The sequence below is a fragment of the Fukomys damarensis genome, unplaced genomic scaffold, assembly GCF_012274545.1.
Source record: "Fukomys damarensis isolate Sample0158 unplaced genomic scaffold, DMR_v1.0_HiC HiC_scaffold_37, whole genome shotgun sequence".
Taxonomy (NCBI): Eukaryota; Metazoa; Chordata; class Mammalia; order Rodentia; family Bathyergidae; genus Fukomys; species Fukomys damarensis.
Window position 1 is genome coordinate 31,206,140 of NW_022900949.1, and position 20,809 is coordinate 31,226,948.

General features: G+C 52.4%; 2 protein-coding genes and 1 non-coding gene across 8 annotated transcripts; all 3 read right to left on the bottom strand.

The window, feature by feature from the left end:
• Positions 1 to 156: 156 nt before the first annotated feature.
• On the bottom strand, positions 157 to 4,123 carry Rpl32 (ribosomal protein L32). Of its 3 annotated transcripts, none has more exons than XM_010637966.2 (4): positions 4,026 to 4,123; positions 3,227 to 3,327; positions 2,686 to 2,867; positions 157 to 339 (listed from the first exon to the last, which is right to left on the bottom strand). In XM_010637966.2, exons 2-4 carry the CDS (start codon positions 3,320 to 3,322, stop codon positions 210 to 212), a joined length of 408 nt encoding a protein of 135 aa, XP_010636268.1. In that variant the 5' UTR covers positions 3,323 to 3,327; positions 4,026 to 4,123; the 3' UTR covers positions 157 to 209. The 3 variants fall into 3 exon arrangements, with proteins under 3 accessions (XP_010636268.1, XP_019065117.1, XP_010636269.1); XM_019209572.2 differs by having other exon boundaries at positions 3,227 to 3,330; positions 4,026 to 4,115; XM_010637967.3 differs by lacking the exon at positions 4,026 to 4,123 and adding an exon at positions 3,802 to 3,960.
• On the bottom strand, positions 3,396 to 3,533 carry LOC117284533. The gene has a single exon (XR_004515645.1). It is a non-coding gene; the product is annotated as a small nucleolar RNA SNORA7 (small nucleolar RNA).
• Positions 4,124 to 5,437: 1,314 nt separating the features above from the next.
• On the bottom strand, positions 5,438 to 19,531 carry Efcab12 (EF-hand calcium binding domain 12). Of its 4 annotated transcripts, none has more exons than XM_010637948.3 (10): positions 19,231 to 19,531; positions 19,072 to 19,136; positions 15,889 to 16,337; positions 14,622 to 14,795; positions 12,625 to 12,784; positions 11,212 to 11,369; positions 9,776 to 9,989; positions 8,116 to 8,272; positions 6,563 to 6,619; positions 5,439 to 6,314 (listed from the first exon to the last, which is right to left on the bottom strand). In XM_010637948.3, exons 1-10 carry the CDS (start codon positions 19,260 to 19,262, stop codon positions 6,056 to 6,058), a joined length of 1,725 nt encoding a protein of 574 aa, XP_010636250.1. In that variant the 5' UTR covers positions 19,263 to 19,531; the 3' UTR covers positions 5,439 to 6,055. The 4 variants fall into 4 exon arrangements, with proteins under 4 accessions (XP_010636253.1, XP_010636250.1, XP_010636249.1 ...); XM_010637947.3 differs by having other exon boundaries at positions 19,072 to 19,141; XM_010637951.3 differs by lacking the exon at positions 6,563 to 6,619 and having other exon boundaries at positions 5,438 to 6,314; positions 19,072 to 19,141.
• Between the last annotated feature and the right edge of the window lie 1,278 nt (positions 19,532 to 20,809).

Genomic DNA, 20,809 nt, shown 5'->3' on the forward strand with positions numbered 1-20,809 from the left:
TCCTCACGCTGGTGTGACATCCTAGGTCCTGTTCCCTGTGTCCTTTGCAAACCCCTTCACATGGAGGATGCCATGGGGGCAACCAGGTAACACTCCCCCGACAAACTGTCCAAGAAACTGAAAGCTAAACCCAGGAGAGAAAGAACACACCAGATGGCAGTTTTCATAGTTTTATTTGAGCACAGATAAACATGCATATGAGGCGTCTACTACTCGTTTTCTTCGCTGCGCAGCCTGGCATTGGGATTGGTGACTCGGATGGCCAGCTGGGCTGCTCTTTCCACGATGGCCTTGCGGTTCTTGGAGGAGACATTGTGAGCGATCTCTGCACAGTAAGACCTGGAAGAGAAACAGCAAGCAGTGAGGAGCAGCCAGTGTGGGACAGGGGAGAGGGCACAGCTTTAGTTACTCTGCCCCCAGCCCAAGGAGAGGATTCCCGTGTTAAGGATTCATGTGAGGCCTCACCCAGTGCTCTCCCTTTCAACCGTGCTGCAGCTGCAGGCCAGGAAGAGGTTTCCCAGATCTCTCTCCACCCTCCTGGGAGCCACCCCAATGAGGGCACCATGGTCCTGGGTGCAAGGCCCCACACAGCCAGAGCCTCTCCCTGACTGGGGTGGACCTAACTCAGGTGGAGTGCAAGACACTCAAGCCATCAGGTTAAAAACCACTCCTGTCACAAACAAGTGACTCCACAGAGCCACATGCAGTGTGCCCTACGAGGATGTGACTTCAGAGGCAACATCAGGACAGACAGAGGCATTCCACAGCCAAGCTGTGGACAGAACACGAGGGAGCAATAACCAATTGGAAAACAGCTTAAAAGCATGATGAGCGAGTGACAGAATACCAGGATGGCAGCAGCACAAAGCTCTGTGAGGACTCTAGGACTGTGACCATCACAGTGTGATATGGAGACATTCAAGGGTTTATTTTATATTGAAATCCAACTTGAGTTTAGAGTAGCAGTGCCTTAAAATGTCTCATGTTGTCCTTTGCAGTACTACAAATTGAACCAGAAAACACTGAACCACATCCCCAGCCCTTTTAACATTTTTGAATTAGAATTTTACTACATTATCCAGGTTGGCCTTGAACTTGTGATCTTTCTGCCTCAGCATCCCAAGTGGCTGGGATTACAGGTGTGTGCCACCACTATGCCTTTTGTTTTGAAGACATGACACATTACACATTTTCTTTTCCCTAAAATATCCATGTCCTTGTCCACCAGAACACTTAATGACCCTAACATTTTAAACGTGTAGATATCAGGCATGGTGGCACATGCCTGTTATCCCAGCATCTCAGATCACCATGAGTTCAAGGCCATCCTGAACTACATACAGAGCAAGACCTTTAAAAAAATAGTAAAAATAGGGCCAGGGATTTAGCTCAATGGTGGGGCCACCTGCCTTGCAAGCGCAAGGACCTGAGTTCATTCCCCAGTACCAAAACAAACACACAGCTATTGCCCTCACTGCTGCATGACAGTCATTTTGAATGGACACGAATCAATCCATCCCAGTACTCTATCACTCGCTAATTATGCTTTTAAACTGTTTCCCAATTGGTTATTGCTGCCACAACCAGCTTTATTGAGTCTCTTGCCAGGAATGGTGGCATACACCTATTATCCCAGCACTCTAGGAGACTGAGGTAAGAGGACAAGTTCCAGCTCAGCCTGGGCAACTTAAGTGAAAAACTGTCTCAAAATTAAAAGGGCTTTTCCAAGGATTTAGCTGTGGTTCTGCTGCCTGCTTTGTAGGCGCAAGGTCCCGAGTTTGACTCCTAGTACCAAAAAAATAAAATAAAAATAAAGTTCCCCTGCTTTTCGGTTATTTCAGGATAAATGCCCAGAAATAGAACCTGAGGATAAAAGATCATGAAAGTATTTTCACAGATCTTGGCAAACACCAAGTTAATATATGTAACATACAAAAACACATACAAAGAACCATCCTTTCTGTCACCCAACAGGTACTGAGATCTCACAATCCAGCCATCAACCTGCCACCACCAATTCCTGCATTCATCTACCCAAAAGAAATGCCTGGCACTCCATGTCCGGAGATGGAACCCAGACAGAACGCTGCCTGCTCCTCCCCTTGTCACTGCAGAGCCCTCCACTCCCACAAGGGCACACACAAGCAAGGTCACCACTTTTCATGCCCTAGCTCACTCAACACAGCTCCTTGGCTTCCATTTTTCTGGAAGGAAAGAAAATCAACTGCCCTCTGCTAACCTCAGCACCATTACCTGGCACCCAGACTCCAGGTGTCAGGAGCACCACTGCCTGGCACCCAGACTCCAGGTGTCAGGACCGCGACGGTTCATTCCCCATCCTAGTTTGGACCCAAGTTCCATACTAAGCTCACTAGCACCAAACTTGTTCAAAGCACCAGATGACCCCACATCTTTATTCTGTGGCCTTGGTCTGCCTCAAGCCTCCCCTTTAGGTGCTCTAAAGCCCCACCCAGTAACTGCCAACTCCTAGTTCCAGCAGCAAATTTCCCTTAGGTCTGAGGCATGTGCCTGAAACAAACAGCGTCCCCAGACAACAGTGCCCATCTCTTACAAAGCAGACACCCTAAACTCCCTACCACATCCTCTAAGCCCACAAAAAACCCTTCCTGAAGGGCCTGGGAATAAGCACTCCCCTCCCAGTGATCACAGACCAGGCCAACTCACTTGTTACACATCAGCAGCACCTCCAGCTCCTTGACGTTGTGTACCAGGAACTTCCGGAAGCCACTGGGAAGCATGTGCTTTGTCTTTTTGTTGCTTCCATAACCTATGTTGGGCATCAAGATCTGGCCCTTGAACCTTCTCCGCACCCTATTGTCGATGCCTCTGGGTTTACGCCAGTTGCGCTGCAAGATGTAAGAAGTGGTGTGGGTTAGTCTCTGTACAAGTGGCCAGCTCTTCCTTTAGGGAGAGAAGGACCGAAGGAAGGAGACATGCAACAGTACTACTTGTCTGTGGATAACAGGACCTCACTCCTCTACTTTACAGGCAGAGAAAAAAAATGAGTGCTGGATAAAAACCACTAGAAAGTAGAAGAGACCTGGTGGAGGTGAAGGGCTGGGCACGCAGTGAGAGGACAGAAACACACAGCTTCAGACAGCAGTGCCCCCAGTAGGGCACTCAGGGAGCCCAAGTTCAGACGGAGCTCTCCTGCCACCCACATGCCAAATTCTCTAAGCAGTGCTAGAAACCCAGCACCCAATACCTTAATTTTCACATATCGGTCTGACTGGTGCCTGATGAACTTCTTGGTCCTCTTTTTGACGATCTTGGGCTTCACGAGGGGTCTGAGGGCTGCCATGGCGCCTTCAAAAAGAAGACAGATCCTGGTTAAAAGGGGACGTGGAAAGGAAGAATTCCGGCCCAGGACCAAGGGCTGTTGCAGAGTATCTTCCAGTCACCAGCTACTGGACAAGCTGGGAATGGAATGGGTTCTCTGCAGGCTTGCTCTCCCTCCCTTTTCCGAAGCTGGTAGAATACTGGCTACTCTCCAGACGCGATCCCAGGAGGAGATCAGGGATTCCTTCACCCAGAGCCCCAGATAGAAAATCAACAATGGTTGGCCATGGTGGTCCACGCACAACTGTAATCCCAGCATCCGGGGGCCCGAGGCAGAAGGATCGCCGAGTTCACGGCCTGCCCGGACTACACAGTGACTTCGAGGATAAAGCCAGGACTAGACAGCCATAGTCTCAAATAAACCTCATCCGCTGCCTTAAGGAGGGCACCTCCGATTGTTTCCCGGACCTCTCGAGCCCTCGCCAAATGGTCTCAACCAACCAATTCGCTATCCTCTGCCGTGTTGACCCCACGCGGCCTCTCCGCGGAAAGAATCCCCGACGAACAGCCCCATAGTGGCCCGACGCTGCTGTGTCCGAAAATTCCAGCAGGCTGCCGCCGCCGATGCCCACGGAGCCGAGTACACAGAGCGAAGACCTCCTCACGGGGTCCGAGGGGCCACAGAGAGCCAGCACGAGCGCGGATGGCCCGCGATTGAGACTCACCGGGTAGGAGATGGCGGCCACCTCCGTAGGAAGCGCCGAGGAAGAGAGGGGACGGTGGCGCGCAAGGACTGATGGGACTAGCCTACAGGTCCTGGCAGGGCAAAGAAGAGGCCTCTGGCCCTGTGTTCCTCAAAGAAATGAAGCGTTAGAGAAATAATGCTACAAAAAGTTCCCATGGTGCTTTGCTTCATCAGACACTAACATACATATATATATATAAGAATAGAACGGATTACGTACCCAACATTCCCCTGGGATTACACAGGAAGCCTGGAATTTTTTTCTTCAGCTAAGACCTGGTGAGCAGCTTCCGCCCAAAGGGGAAGCCAAATCCAGGTTTTAGAGTATTTCCGCCCGTGTTTCTTCTCCTCCAAGTGCTCCCCCTGAAGGTCAGGAGGGAGCAAAACAGATTTCTTAATATACAGCAACTCCTAGGGAATTCGCAGTCCTAAACTCCTCAGATGCTCCTGTCCCTTACAGCATTACATAGAACCTACTCAAATCCTCCCAACACGCTGTAAATCATCTCTGTGTTACTTCTAGTTCTGTACCAAACTCTGTAAATGCTGAGGAAATCTCTGCGGTACCTGTATGGCTCAGGGAATCATGACAAAGTCCGCACATGTTCAACAACGGATGCAGTTTTTCCCTAATGTTTTCTGTCCGCGGTTCATTGAACCTGTGGATGCAGATGTAGCAGGTGGAGACAGGGAGGGCCCTCTGTCTAAATAGCGATAAGACCAGAACAGCGGATATTCCGCGGGATTTTATACCCATACCACAATTCTGTAAGGTAGTCCCCCACTTCCTCCTCCTTTTTCTTCTTTTTGTGCAGTACTGAAGAGTAAACCCAGGACCTTCGAAGTGAGCTACATTCCCCACCCCACCCCCCTTTTTTTGGTACCGTTGCATCCTTTTTTGGAGTTTGAGACAGTGTCTCCTTAAGCCACTAAATGGCCTGGGATGAGATGAAACTTGCAGTCCTCCTGTCTGAGCCTCCCAGAGTGCTGGAATTACAGGTGTGCACCACTTCACTTGATTTATTTTCTTCGTTTGACATATGTGGAAAGTTAAGTTTGAAGACTTGACTCAAAGAAAACAAAACAAAACAAACAAACAAAAAAAAAACTGACTCCAAAGTCCACATTTCTAACAATACAGCTAAATTTAAAATTTTTGTTCTAATTTTAAAATTGTTGTCCTTGATTTGTTTGGCTTAGTTTTTGTTTTAAAAATTATTTTGAAGCCAGGCATGGTGGCACATGCCTGTCATCCCAGCACTGGGGAGGCTGAAGCAGGAGGATCATAGTAAATTCAAAGCAAGCTTGAATTACATAGTGAGACTATGTCTCAAAAAAAAAAAAAAATCACTGTGAAAATCAAATTCCAGGAGGAAACCAACCAAACAAAACCTTGGTTCCTCAACTCAAACACAATACAGGTACCACTAGTGAGTCTTTTGTTGTTGGTGGATGTTTTGGCTGTTTTTTAAGACAGTATCTCACTATGTAGTCCAGGTTGACCACAAACTCACAACAACCCTGCTTCACCCTTCCAAATGCTGGGATTCCAGGCATGTGCACCACACCCGGTTCACACCTGGCTTGCTTGTCCTGGGGCTGTGTGTGGTCCATAGGACATAGGGCTGGAATCCCTGCTAACTCAGCTCACGTGCTGTGCCCACAAGGAGAGGGCTGGACTGGCTAGGAGGGCTCCCGAACCAAAGGCACCCCCAGCCTCTGAAACCCCAAGAGACGGGAGCAAGAACCAAGGGGCTCAGCCTTGGCGTGAGGGACAGGCTGCCACCATGCCACCCAGGGCGACTCCCTGTTGGTGTCAGAGGGAAAGTGCCCACTGCATCCCCTCAGGTGGGAGCTTGGAGTTGCATAGGCTGGGACTGAGGTCATGTGGCGGAAGCTCTTGCTGGTTTATTTGAAAAGGTCAAGGCCAGAGGAGCAGCAGGGATACTCCTTCGGGACAGGGACACAGCACCTGTAGAATGGCCAGACCCTTTGTGCACACCAGCCACCCTAGTTGATGGCATACACCTTGGGGGAATCATAGTAGGCACGGGTCATGTAGTTCTCATCCCTCAGGGGCCACCAGCGGTCAGGGTGGTAGGTGGCCTGGTAGGCGTGGCGCTTGTGCCGGACACAGCTGAACAGTGCCAGGCTCCGGTCCATGGCCTCTGTGGGCAGGCACAGCCGCAGCTTGTCCAGCAGGTGGCCTGGCCAGAAGACGTTGGGGTGGGTGCACTGGGGGCCCCCAAGTATCCTCGCCTTCCGCTTTCTGGAAAAGGAAGATGTGAGAGGTTGTCACCCAGACAGGCTGGGCCAGGCTCCTTAGGGGACAGCGGGGCACCTGTGACCTTTGGTCAGTGAGCATAGGGCCACCTCCCTGGGAGGCCAGTGGGTTCCAGAGGATTCACCAGAGTCACCGTGCACCATGGTCTGTTCTCCACCTCCCCTCCCCTCCTCCTGTGCCGGGCCCTGAACATCCCCATCCCCGATCCTCCCTATCCTGATTCTGATGCGGACCTGGTGCCCTTCTGTGCTTCTTTAAAGGGCACCTTCCTGCCATCCTTGGGTGTCTTCCTGATGGGGAAGCAAAAGGAATGCAGTTAGGAGTGGGAAGGGGAGCAGGCTGGGCTGTGGGGCCCTGGAAGCAGAGTTTCTTCTCCCAGGTGGAGCTTGGACAGGAGCAAGAGGCAGCTGCAGAGTGTGAGGGCCCTGCCAGCCCCGTGCCTGAGCCCACATCTGGCCTCACATGCTTGGCTTTGCTTTCTTCTGTGGCTCTCGGGTAGAGCTGGAGCCTCACATGTGCTAGGCAAGTGCAGGCCCAGCTGTGTCCCTGCCCGTTGGCCTTGGCAACACAGCAAGAGCACACCGTCCATCCTGGGCCTCAGCCTCTCTGTCCTCCTTAGCAGAACCTAGTCCTGTTCGGGGCCGGCCCTCCTCCCAGCTCATGCCCAGGACCCTGTGCCAGCAACCGTGGCATGGCGGGGAGGTGGTCACCAAGGGACAGAGGCCCTCAAGCCACCATGTCTGGACCTACTCTGCTTTTACTGGTTAATGCTTCCTGCTGGCCCCAGCCAGTACATACGCATCCTCCATTCAGCCCCTGTGGTGTCCAGTGTCACAGAAACCTAGCAGGATGGAGCTTGGTGTCTCTGGCTGCATTTTATGTCTGATTCTCTCATTAATAACCTTAGTCTTGTCTTTTCGGTTTTTTTGAGATAGGGTCTCACTTTGTGGTCCAGGCTGGCCTTGAACTCTGTGTATCCCACACTGGTCTTGAATTCGTGGTGATCCTCCTACCTCAGCCTCCCAAGTGCTAGGATTACAGGCATTCACCACCATGCCCAGCCTCTGTTTTGCTCTTCTGAGACAGGGTCTCACTATGTAGGCTCGCCTGGAACTCACGGCAATCCTCCTGCCTCGCCTCCCGAGTGCTGTGTAACACCCAGCTCTTCCCCTTTATTTTCTAACTGCCTGGGCCTCTTGCTGACTCGTCCCTTGTCCTACAAGGCTGTTCTATGAACCTCCTCAGGCTTCACCAGTGTGGTTTACCACAGCATCGCTGAGGCCTGGGGAGCGGAGAGGCTGGTGTGCCTGAGTGGCGCCTGTCTACATCACGCGGCTCCATTCCAGTCCCTCTGTGCAGGTGCCATCTTGCTGCTCTGCCAGCTCCCACCACCTTGCTGCCCACCTCGTCATCTGGAGTTTGACCCAAAGCCTGGGGCCCAGGCTTTGGATCTGCTGCGCAGCCACTTTCTCAGAGGAGACTGAAGCTAGCATCAGGGACAGGGCCGGGGACAGTCCCACAGGTACGCCTTGCTAGGGGAAGGCAAGTTGGGTCAGTGCAGGACAGCAGGGCCGGGAAGGCGGCTGAGTGGCACTGAGGTGAGTGGCCCCGAGCTAGGACAGGCGCCACAGTGGGAGGCACTGGCGCTGCCGTCCCAGGTGGCCAAGTGACCAGTGAGAGCAGCAAGCAGACATGGGCCACTGAATAGCCAGTGTCCCGGCTGGAGCAGAGGGGACAGCAGGGGGCAGACAGCAGCAGGCAGGCACAGGGATGGAGGACACTCAGCTTGTCACTCTTCTGGGGACCCAGCCTCAGGCCCTGTGTCCTGTGTGTGGCCAGATGTGGGGTCAGAGCCCTCCAGTCAGAGTAGAAGCCTCCGGGCTGCCGGATGGGGCGCACTTGGGTGTTCTGCAGGACAATCCTGTCCCCCGGGTACAGCAGCGCTGTGGGAGGCAAGAGCACAGAACTTGTGAGCCCAAGACCCTGGTCCTGGACCTTTGGGGTCAGTGGGGGCCGTTTTATTACTAAATTCACATTTTTGTTAAAAACATTTTTTCTTCACATCTTATAGCTATATGATGTCCTTTTAGTTTTTCCTAACTTGCTTTCAATTGACACATGGTATTTTTATGGATTTATGGGGTACAGTATGGTTTTCTTTTTCTTTTTTTCTCTTTCTCTTTCTTGAGACAGGATCTTGCTATGTGCCCCATGTTGGCCTGGGATTTATAGGGATCCTCCTCCTCAGCCTTCTGAGTGCTGGGATCACAGGTGTGCACCACTACACCAGCCATGTTTCAATACATGCATACATTTTATATAATGATCAAATTAAGGAAATTAACATTTCTGTCCTTCACATATTTAGCATTTCTTTGTGATAACATTCAAAATCTTTTTTAGATTTTATGGCTTTTATTATTTATTTATTTACCTTTGAGACAGGATCTCGCTACGTAGTCCAGGCTGGCAGTAGACTTGTAGAAATCCTCCTGCCTCAATCTCCCAAGTGCTGGGATTACAGGAGTGCACCACCACGCCCAGCTAGCAACGTTTATTTTTATTTGTTTCTTGTTGTTATTGTTGTTTTCCATTTTTTGGTTTTTGGTTTTAACTTTTTTTTTTTTTTTTTTTTTTGTACCAGGAATTGAACTCAGGGCTTTGTGCTTGCCAGACAGGGCAGTACCGCTGAGCTATACCATTGACCCTTGTTTTAACTTTCTATTTTCAAATGACTGTAAAGTCACCAGAAGTAGCAGGAACAGTACAGAGAATTCTCTCGAAGCCCTCCCCATTGTGAGAGACACTGCTAAGTGGAAATGAAAGGGGACCAGGCCATGACAGAGGAGGACGAGGCATGGCTTTAGTCAGAATGGAGGTGGCCAGATGTCCCTGAAAGAGGTGGGAGGATCCAACCAAGACCTCACCAGGGCATAAGACCTTGTGTTTTGGTGCCAGGGATGGAACTCTGGGTCTTATGAGTTGCTAAATGCACAATGCACACTCTACCATTGAGATGGACACCCAGATTTTTTTTTTCTTTTTTTTAGCCAGAGTCTCACTATGTAGTTCAGACTGCTCTGGAACTCACTGTGTAGCCCAAGCTGGTCTCGAACTCACAAACTCACAGCGATCCTCCTGCCTCGGCCTAGTGCTGGGATTACAGGCATGCACCACCACACCCAGCACCCAGATCTTAATTAGATCTAAGTTTTTGTTTGTTTTTTGAAACTAAGTCTCACTATGTATCCCAGACTGGCCTAGAACTTGTGGCAGTCCTCCTGCCTCAGCCTCTTGAGTGCTGGGAAGGAGGTGTGCGCCTTCATGCCAGGGTGGAGCAGTGGTTTTGGTGGCAGTTATTTCTACCAGCTCTCCCTCTCAGAGACAGAGCCAGGGCCTGGTGTTCAAGCCAGCTCCTGCAGCCTCACCTCCCGCCACCTCCTTACCACGGGTGAGGACATCCTTGGTCACTGGCAGGCCTGGGGCCACACACTGCTGCCCACAGCGCATGTAGAGCAGGAAGCCATCCATGCGGGCTGCATCCAGCAGCTCCCGGCTCTCACCCACCACTGTGGATGGCAGGCAGTGCTGGTCCACGCGCTGGTCCCCACTGCGCACCATGCGGCAGCTCTCTGTGTACTGGATGGAGGGGATGGGGAGCTGAAGAGACACGGGCAGGGGCTGCTGAGGTCTCCTGGGCCTTTGCTGCCTCCCCTCCTTCTTCCCCTTTTTTGTGGTGCTGGGGATGGAATCCCAGGCTCTCTCCCACAGAGCTATACCCTAGGCTTTTCTGTTTTTGCATTTCAGACAATCACTAAGATCCTCCTGCCTCAGCCTCTCAAGTAGCTGGAATCACAGATACATGGTACCACAACTGGCTGTTTTATTTTATTTTGGTTTTTTGAGGTATGGTCTTGCTCCGTACTTCAGGCTGGCCTCCAGCTCACAGCAATCCACCTGACTCAGACTCGGAAGTGCTGAGATTACAGGCATGGGCCACAATGACCAGCATGATTTTTCTTTAAACAAGGAAAAAAAAAATCTATTTTAAAACTTCTCACAACAGAATCAGCAATGTATACCCCATAGGTCAAATCCAGCCTGGCATGCACTTTCCTAAGTCAAGACGTATGGGACCACGGGCTCGAAGCTGTGTGTATGTGGGGTCCCTGGCAGCAGAGCCCAGCACCTGTGACAGAGACCAGGTGGCCTGCAAAACCTGTTGTTTTGGCTGGGGATTTAGCTCAGCGGTTCAGTGGCCGGCACCAAAAAAACCCAAACAAACAAACAAAAACCTGATGTTTTGTTTTGTTTTGTGTGGTGCAGCACAGTGCAGGGCAAACCGGGGCCTTATGCGTGCCACTGAGCCAGCCCAACTGTCTGCAGTCTGTGCACTCTGGAGCCAGGTGCCAGGCTCAAGCTATGACAAAGGTACAACCCTGGTCTCAAGATGAAAAGTCCTAATTAAAGAGCGGCACCTAGACAAGGTGGTGCATGTCCGTCATCCCAGCACTGGGGAGGCTGAAGCAGGAGGATTGCCTTAAGTTTGAGTCAGCTTGGGCCACATAGTAAATCCAAGGCCAGCCTGAACTAACTGCATAATGACACCCTGTCTCAAAAAGCAAAAAGAAAAAAACAAAAACAAAAAAAAGAAAGAAAAGAAAAAGTCTGGGAATTTAGCTCAGTGGTTCCGCCACCTGCCTCACAAGCTCAAGGATCAGAGTTTGATCCCCAGTACCAAAAAAAAGAAAAGTTCTAATTAAAGAATGTGGGGGGTCTTTCAGCACTTTCTGAGTCCAGTCCATTTCCATGTCCCAGACCCTTGTGGGGCTGGGCGTCTTTGTGACACGGATGCAGCCCCTCCTGTAGGCCTGCCCAGCACCTTCTGCTGCCGCCTGCGCTCGCGGTAGTGCTTGCCCACATCCTCCATCTCCTCCAGCGTCAGGGGCCGCGCCTCCGTAGGCACAGGGACCTCGGGCACCATGAGCAGGTGCTTCCTGCAGGGCTGCGGGGTTGTCGTGACCTGGGCCGGGCCAAAGCCTGGAGTTGGAGGGAGGAGACAGGGACTCAGGGATGCCGGCCAGCATTCTGTCCCCCATCCTTGGCTGCGTCCCCCACCCCCCTCATCGTCTTGGCCTCCTCTGCCTCTGCTGTCCCTTGAAGCTTTCCTGCCTCGGGCCTCCCTGTTTATACCACATCCACCTGGGGAACCCTGGCCGTCACCCACTACTCCTTGTGTCCTGTGGTCTTCAGGGCCTCCCGTTCCATGGGACACCTCTGACTTGGCTCTCTAGCCTGTTCCCTGCTGTGTTTCCAATTTCTGAAAGTATGCCTGGAACATAGTAGGTGCTCAACTATCTCCAACAAGACAGGTGCGGTGGTATATACCTGTAACCCCAGCACTTGGGAGGCTGAGGCAGGAGGATCACAAGGACTTAGCAAGACCCATCTCAAAAAACAAACAAAAAGCATCACAGCACATGTGGTCATGCAAAGGACTCAGACAGCACCTGGCTTTGGATTTTTTTTTTGAGACGGGGTCTCAAACCCTGTAGCCCAGACTGGCCTTGAACTCACGGTCATCCTCCTGCCTCAGCCTCCCAAGTGCTAGGATGACAGGCACAGAGATATTTATAGGAAAAGGCACAATAAGCCTGGATGTGAGAAACCTTCCAGGAAGTGGGCAAGAGTGCTGCCCGCCCTCCTCAGGGTCTACTTTAGAGTGGGCACTGAGGTCTTGTAGGGACCGTGTGCTCCAGAGCTCTGCCCCCTTTCACCTGAGAGTGAGCCCCTCTGTCTCAAGGAACCCCTTTGGGAGAGCGAGGAGTCCCCAATATGTCTGAGGTTAAATTCCTGCCATTTTGGCAGATGCAGGCAGAGCAACATGCATTTCAACTAGAAAGCAAAAAGTGTTGGGGCCGGAGCTGGGATGGGCAGTGGTTGTGGGTGTGTTTTATCGCAAAGGCAGTAAAACAGAAACCGACGTGTTGGCACTTCACACTCAGAGCATTTGTGAGCCCATTTCTAACCTGTGCTGAGTCTGGGCAGGTGACACCCCCCAAGCACACAGCTTGGTAAGTGAGATGTGAGCTGTGCACAACCTGTACAACTGTCCATGGCAGCCCTGCCTTTGTAGCCCTGATAGGACACCAAAACCAGGGGTGGTAAACGGGTGCTGATTCTGTCTCTGAACAGAAACGTCCGTTAGCTCTTCATCTGTAAGGTGCAGATCAATGGTAAGGAGGCCTCAGACCACATCTGGCCTTGTGTCAGCTGCGGTGGCAAAGGGACGCACACTTGTGCAGCGTGGGCACCGTCGTGCTCCTCAGCTGGGCCAGAGACCACTGCTTGTAGGTACTGGCCAGGGTCTCCATGGTGATGTCGCGGTGCTTCCCGAGGGAGCTCAGGTAGATCACCACGTCCTCCATCTCCTGCTCCTTCAGGGGGACCCCAACCTGGAAAGGACAGAAGCCACCAGGCTCCCATGTGCCCTGGGCTGGCTGCCCTGGCCCCATCTCCAGCACCCTCCCCGCTTCCCCTCTGCCTTTGCGGGGCAGTGCCCCTCTTCTGCCTATAAACTCCTACCCATCCTTCAAAGACCAGTCCAGATTTGCCTCCATCTTTACAGTCAGTCATTGGCTCCCACCACACTTCTACCAATCTCAGTGCTGGATAAAGAAGGGCGATTTAATGTGCCCCTCGTCCTTGCGATGAGGAGCACCTAAGCCTTCCCTACCCGCAGTAAAATATGTAGGGTCGGATAAACCCTGCACTTTATTTTTCTAAGCAACTTTGAGACATGTAATGCTTGTCGGCAACACTGATTCTGCAGGAAGCGAAGGCTGCAGGGGTTAGAACTGTCTTTGTTTCTTTAGATGACAGTTATCGCTTCCTGGAATTTCCCCAAATAAGGTCAGGATTTAATATTTCATCTTTCAGGCTGTGTTGATCAAAGACTGTCTCTTTGTTGTTTGAAATTGCTGCAGAGTGTTGTATAGGTACTTGCACACCCTAAAACATGTGAAAACTGCTGGTTTTTCTTAAAAGGATGTGTCCAGGAGTTTATTTATCTATATTTATGGTGGTGGGGATCAAAGCCAGGGCCTCACACATATTATGCAAATCTTCCACCATGGAGCTAAAACCCTTGACCAGAAAATTGATGCTTTAAAGGTGCAAAACATTAGGCACCAGCTCCTGAAAAAGGTTTTTAAATGTGTTTTGTATTCAGAATATATGAAAGGTAAATTCATCTCCCCTAGGGATTGGCAAGCCTTTTCTATAAAAGGCCACACAGTATTTCAGGGTCCTTTAATTTTTATTCATGCCTTTTTGCAGTGCATAGTGATTACAGTCATCAGAGGGAGTTGGTGTGTGGTCATATAAATACTTCCTATTCGTGAGCCATACAGTCTTTGCCTGCAGCGTGAAAATAGCTGCAGACAAGAAGAAGAAGAAGACTGCGAGGCTGTGTTCTAATAAAACTTTATTATAAAAAGAACAGGAAGGGGTGCCATGGTTTGCAGATGCCCTGCTGGACCCTGGAGGAAATATCCTCCACCTGCCTGGGCCAACAGAGGCACCACTTGCCACCCATGACTTCCCTCCCCCCAACTTCCTTCCTTCCTTCCTTCCTTCCTTTTCTTTTTTTTTTTCTCTTTCCTGCAGTGCTGCTGAGGAAATATCCTCCACCTGCCTGGGCCAACAGAGGCACCACTTGCCACCCATGACTTCCCTCCTTCCCTCCCCCCAACTTCCTTCCTTTTCTTTTTTTTTCTCTTTCCTGCAGTGCTGGGGCTGTGAATGACCACTGAGCATTTGGGACGTGGCCAATGTGACCCAAGAGTTGGATTTCCAACTTTATTTCTCATGGATTTACATCATCTGGAGCAGACAGGGTGATGGTGTGGTTGGAGGCAGCAGGGGACCTAGCATGGGTCCTGGGTCAGAGATAGGACCCCTGTGAGTGATACCCAGGGACAGCAGGCTGCATGCCGGCTCCCCGGGGCTCAGTGCTGGGTCTGAGGGGCCAAGGTGACTCCCCAGGACAGCTGAGTAGTTTTGGGGTTAGCTGTGCAAACCTTCCACTTATTCTGCTGTGTCAGGGATGGGGATGTGTCCTGGCCTGTCCAGGAGTGGTTCTGGGGTCCAATTTGGCCACAGCCCCCCCCCATTTCCCGGTGCATGTCAGGCTAGCAGTTTGAGCTCTGTGTCTACTCTTCAGTGCCCTGGAAGCCAGGGAGGGGACGGAGGGACAGCAGGGTGCAGGGTAGTCAGGGACAGGGTACTTACCATCCTCAGCGCAGTGAGGAACTCCTCCCGGGGGACTCTCTGCTGTGTGCCCAGGCCCTTGGCAAACAGCTCCAGCACCTGGATCTTGCGGCTGCGCAGGTAGGTGTACAGGGCTGACAGGGCCGGTGGCTTGGGCAGCCGTAGCTGGGGCACCACTCGTCGGGGGGCTCTTTTCTGGAAGAGGGGGTCGGTGGGCAGCAGCCCCAGAGTCAGAGGAAGAGATGCAGGGCGAGGCTGGCAGCCTGGAGCTCGGGGTGGAGGAGATGGAGGGCACTGACATGGGTGCCTGCAATGGCTGCAGATCACCTGGTACCTGTCCCTTGGAGCCTGGGTTGCTCAAGGAAATGGCAGCCTGGACACTGGGAACTACCATCACACTCTGCACATTTCCCCAGGGGACCAGTCCAGGGTCCAGTGTGTCCTGTGTGCCCAAGGAACACCCCATCCTACAGCTAAGGAAGTCCAGCCTCCCAGCCTCTACTCTTATTTTTTTGAGACAAGAGCTTGTTTTGTAGGTCAAGCTGTTCTTGAACTCACTATATAGCCCATGCTGCTGGCCTTGAACTCGGCAGCAGTCCTCCTGCCTCAGCCTCCTGCGTGTTAGGATTGCAGGCGTGCACCACCATGCCTGGCCCAGCTTGCCTCCCTCTGATCCCAGTCTTTCCAGAACAGGAGAGATTTCAGATGTCTACCCAGGAAGGAGACATCCTAGAGAGCCAAGGTGTTGGTTCTGGCTCTTGTCTCTGCCTCTGTGGTTGGGACAAACCCTTGGCTGTGTCCTTGTCCATCACAGGCAGTTTCTCCTTTTGCTCCACGCCCAAAACTGTTATCCTCATGATGGCCCAGGGATGTGGCACATGGGTCCCAGTGCCCCATAATGCAGACTGCTGCAAATGTCCCTTCTGGAGTGGCTTTAAGGTTTTTCCACCACCAGCCTGGTCAGGAGGGAGCAGACCCTACTGCCCTGGTCAAGCTGAGGATGATTATGGCTCCAGGCCAATGTTACAAGTCTCTGAGCCACAGTTAAGGTGCTCCCAGGTTCCTGAGCCTCAGAAATGGCTATGTGCAACAGTAAGTATTTTTGCTCCCTGTCACTGTGGGGTATCTGTTGTGCAGCAGTAGCTGACTAATACACCTCCCTGTCTGGACTTCTGTTTGCTCCTCCGTGAAGGGGGAAGAAGCATCCCCATCCTTACCAAAACACCAGAACAAAAGGACAAGGTGTCCTTACACCTGCAGGGCGATACCTGCCCAGTGCCCTGCTCACCTTGGTGGCTGTGGTGATGGTCACCTCCCCCATGAGCTGGGCCTTCTGCTCCTCGTGGAGCATGCGCAGGATCTTGGCCTCCGAGGGGGTGATGCTGGGCTTGTTCTCCAGCCACCGCGTCATGTCCCCCAGGGCCTCCAGCTCCTTCCGCAGCTTTGCCCTCTGGTGCAGCCAGGACGCCCTGTCCTCCCTCTGCTCGGGGATGTCCCCAGCACCCAGGACTCTGACACTGGGGGCCCATGGTGGGAGTGGTGGAGGCCGGGGCTTGGGATCCATGGCTGGCTGCCCCTGCTGGGCAGGCACGATGAGGACCCGCCGGCGGCTCTGCAGCAGGCAGAAGTCCTCCTGCTTGAACTGCTTGAAGCAGTGGGCGGTGACCGGCTCGGGATCAAAGGCAGGAGCCACACTGGCACTGTCATCATGCTCCAGAGTCTCAGGCTGGCAGAACCCTTGGGAGAAGATGGGTAAGTTGAGCTCCTTCCTGGAAGAGGATGGAAAGGAGCCAGGGAAGGCAGTTTAGCACGAGCACCAAGCTAAGGGCTTTGTACGCCTCCCTAATTGAAGCCTCTTCACCTCCAGTGGGACCTGCTAGACCTCCCTTTGCATGGCCTTTTTAGAGTTTGTTTTTTTGAGATAGGGTTTTGCTATGTAGTCCAGGCTGACCTTGAACTCCCAATGATTTGTCTGTCTCAGTCTCCAGAGTGCCAAGGTCACAGGTATATGCCACCATGCCTGTCTTGATGTTCTGCTCCTGGCCAGAAGTCTTCTTAAAATGTGAAATTGGGTTTTTTTTGTTTTTTGTGGGGTTTTTTTTTTTTTTGAGACAGGGTCTCACTATGTAGTTGAAGACTGACCTGAAACTCACTATGTAGCCCAGGCTGGTCTCAAACTCACAGTGATCCTCCTGCCTCAACCTCCCGAGTGCGGGGATTACAGTTGTGCACATGCCCAGCTAAAATGTGAAATTGGATCTTGTCACTTTTATGGATCTGAAGTCCTTCCATGGCTTCTCGGAACTCTTCGAAGAGCCCTGCCTCTCCCAGACCCCTAGCCTATGCCCCTCCCCCTACTCTGCTCCCCTCTTGCTGGCTCCAGCTCTTTCTGGCCCCTTCTTGGCTCTCTCTCTCTGGTTTAAATTTTCATGTTTGCTGTGCCCTGAGGACATGGTACCCCCTAAGCCACCCCTGGCTGCCTGGCTGTGTTCTTGTCTCACGGCCTTGTGCAGGTGTCACTTGGCCACCCTCTTAGAAAGGTGCCTGCCTCCATACCTCCCCTAGGCTTCCTCTTGGCTCTCCCGGTCCTAGGCAGTTGGACCTACCCGGGGAAGACTGAGAACTCCTGGTGCCAGGACGGGAAAGAAGGTACTTAGCCTCTCCTGCCCTCCGTGGGTCAGGCCCTCCTACTACAATGCCACCGGTGGACTTTTCTTCTCTTGTATCCCCATGATGTGGAGCTCTGCTTAACACTGTGACTGCCTAACCCTGACCCTAGAAAACACCTGTTTATATTGACCCAGAATCTGCCCCAGAAAACACTTGTCTCCATTTTGGGGGGACAGACTACAGCTGTGTGGAGTGATTCTACTACTTATTATTACTTTTCTTTTTCTTGGGTTTTTTTTTCTTTTTTTGGAGACAGGGTCTCACTATATAGTTGAGACTGACCTGGCTCACTATGTAGCCCAGGCTGGTCTCAAACTCACAGTGATCCTCCTGCCTCAGTCTCCCGAGTACTGGGATTACAGGTGTGCGCCACCACGCCCAGTTATTTTTGTTTCTTTTTCTGCGACAAGGTCTTGTTACATAGTTCAGGCTGGCCTTGAACTTGCTAGGTAGTCCAGGCTAGCTTTGAATTCACAGCTATCCTTCTGCCTCAGCTTTCTGACTGCTGGGATTACAGGCATGTGCCACCATACCCGGCATGCATCTCTTCTTTTATCCCCCACTAGTGTGTTCCCCCCCGGCCCTTTTTTTTTTTTTTTTTTTTTTTTTTTTTAAATCAGGTTCTTGCTATGTAGTTCGGCTGGCCTCAAACTCACGCAATCCTCTCGCCTCAGCCTCCCTAGTGCTGGGCATCCACTCTTTCTTGAAACTCTCCTTCTCTTGACTTCTGATGCCCATATCTCCCGTCTCATCCCCCATCTGACCACCATTCCCCGGCCCCTGCTTTCCTTGGGTTTCCCAGGCCTGTACCACCACTCTCCTCTTTTCCCAGCCATCTCCTGCTCTCTCATGAGCCTCCAGCTTTCTGAGACACCACACCAGTCCCCATGTCCGGGAACCAGTGCCCACTTTACACATCCAGTTGCTACTAGAACACTCCCTTTGGACAGTGCGCAGGACCTCAAACCAGAGTCAGTGTCAACTGAGCAAGACTGCATTTACCTCCCTGTGCAGCCCCCAGCCTGTTCTCCAGGTCTGTTTCCAGCCCTGAGAAAGGGCCCTCCACGTGCCAGGTTCCTCTGCTGCCAGATGAGCTTGGTTGGATTGCTGTGTCTGTGCTCCCAGACCCCAGCCATCCCTTCAGGTCCCTGCTGCCCCCTCGGCTCCCTGCATATCTGGCCTGGGTATCCGACCAGAGAGGCCTGAGGTCACCTGGGAAAGGTGACCAGGGTTGAGACAAATCTCGTTTCTCTCCTAGATACCTCATCTCAGAGCCTCGGCCCTCATCTCCCACACCTGATGTCTGGCTATTCCCGAGCCCATCCTGTCACTCCCACCAGCTTCCCCCACTACTTGCTTTAGAAGATCTTCCATGATCTGCTTCCTTCTGACCTCCCTAGCACATTTCCAGAGACATTAACTGCCAGCAGTCTCCTGAGTACACCAGGGCTCTGCCCCTGGGCCTCAAACGCTCTCCCCCACTTCCTTTTGGTTCCGAAACTCCCTTTAATCCTGTACGCCCCGGTGTAAGGGTCTTTTCCAGGAGCTTGGAGCCGGTCCTGCACACCCTTTGTACTGAGAGGGCACATCTCAGCCCTGGGCGTCACTAGCACCTCTCGTTACTGTATTCTGTGATTATCTGTTTGTTTCTGCCCGCCACCCCCCGAGGCTGCAGTGCTTTGCCACCAGCTAGCTGGTCCCTGGGGCCGTGGCCAACACAGGCACGCAGACTGGCATGACCCCCGCGCCCTTTCACCAGTATCCACGGGGGATTTCCGGAGGTGACACTTTGGCTTCAGACCTGGCAACAGGGCCGGGTGTGGACATCTCAGAAGCTCACACAACCTCCCGACTCCCAGGAAACTGCTGCCCTGGAGGAAACGGCACAATGAGAACTCACTAGCTGCGGGGTTCCCTCTCCCCAAGTCCTGGGCACTCTGCAGCCAGGCCTGGGACCCACCGAGCACGCTGAACACAGGCGGTCGTAGACATCGTAGGACTCGACCATAACCTAGGCGGGTGTAGATGCTGGCGGCGCTGCGAGGCTTCCAGGCTTCCGAACACAGCCCTGAACTCTGAATTTCAGGGTTGCACTGCGGAACTCAGCCTGTTGCCGTGGCTACGGACGCCAAGCACTGATTGGCCAAGCGCCACTACTCACCCGGATGTGGGAATAAGCTGAGGACGTCTTGGAGGGCGAAACTCAGAGGCCTGAGTTTAGAAGTCCTGGTTTTGTGTGGACCCTGGGATCTCGCAGATCTCCTTACCTGCAGGCTGTAATTTTCTCATGCAAAGAACGGTCCTTGCTCCCTACGGCGGCTGTAGAAAACCACATCCTGGCCGGAGAGGCAGGGTGCTTCGTGTTGGAAGTGCATTAAAGGTGAAGCTTGAAACGTCCATCGTGACAGCCAGGTTCATCCATGCGGGCCACAGGAAGGAATCCAGTCCCGATCTGCGCCACAGCTCAGAGGAACCTTGCAGGTGGTGCTCTGGGAGAGAAGTCCGCCCCGAAACACCCAGGAGAGGGAAGGCTCGGCGCATGGGTGGGGCTGACCTGAGCGGGCTGGGGTCTCTCTGGGGTGAGGCAGATTGGAATAGTGAGGGAGGGGCCGGCGCCACACTCACCCCGCCTTGGCATCCATTGCTGCCTTGGCACGGACCCATTCACCACCGTACACTCGAGGGACAGCGCTGCCCCTTCCAAGGTAGGGGTCAGGCAGAGGCTGGAAACCTTACCTGCAGGAGAGGCAGGGGTCCACCGGGCCAGGGTAGCCCGGAGGGACTTGAGCTCTGTCCAGTCACACAGCTCATCTGCTGGGCCATCCTGGTCAGTACTGACTCCTGGTGTGCCCACCCCGCACCCCACCTCTGAGACGTGGCCCGCTCTTACACCTCCCCACGTGCTCCTGTCCATCACTACCTGCCAACTCTCCCCCTTGTGGGTCCCTGCAGGCCTCTACCCTTGGTGAACTGCTACTGGATGCTTGCTGAAGTGATAGGAGTGATGGAGGAGGTTTGTCTTGGGAAGAGGCATGCAGCTGAGGCCTTTTCCTGTTCTCTTGAAGTCTAACACTTTGCTCATTAAAGGAAACCACTGCTGAGCCTGTACCTGCCTCATACAAATTGATTTTTCTTTAACTCGAGTTTTTTGTTGTTGTTGTTGAGACAGGCTGGCCTCGAATGTTAGCACTACAGGTGTGTACCACCAAGCCCAGCATACTGTTTAATTTTCAAACAAACTGGTGACTTGTAATTAAGACTTAATTCAAGACTTTTTACTTGATGAGTTCTAAGATAAGTGTTTCAGTGCTTGAGTATCAGAAAACCTGTAATATAAGCAACCTGAAAAATGAAAGGCCCTATCCTCCCACCAAAGAGAAGACTCGGGCAGAGGGCATAAGACAGATGCTGCTATGTTCAGCTGGGTGCTCAAGTCCACAATTCCAGAGATGGGGCAGCTGCCAAGGACATAAGACACCACAGCAATTCTATTTGTTTTGGAGGCTTTAAAAAAAACAATGTTTTTGCCAAGGATTTAG

Bases quoted from the DNA above. Each gene is read 5' to 3' on its own strand.
- Efcab12 (XM_010637947.3), bottom strand. From the start codon at position 19,278: ATGGTCGAGTCCTACGATGTCTACGACCGCCTGTGTTCAGCGTGCTCG. The intron at 9,990-11,211 runs GTGCTGGGCAGG...GTGTCTCTTCAG, and splicing joins AGCGCAGGCGGCAGCAGAAG to CTCCCCATCCCCTCCATCCA. The intron at 8,273-9,775 runs GTAAGGAGGTGG...TGCCTCCCACAG, and splicing joins CAAGGATGTCCTCACCCGTG to CGCTGCTGTACCCGGGGGAC.
- Rpl32 (XM_010637966.2), bottom strand. From the start codon at position 3,322: ATGGCAGCCCTCAGACCCCTCGTGAAGCCCAAGATCGTCAAAAAGAGG. The intron at 2,868-3,226 runs GTATTGGGTGCT...TACATCTTGCAG, and splicing joins ACCGATATGTGAAAATTAAG to CGCAACTGGCGTAAACCCAG. The intron at 340-2,685 runs GTGAGTTGGCCT...TTTCTCTTCCAG, and splicing joins GTGCTGCTGATGTGTAACAA to GTCTTACTGTGCAGAGATCG.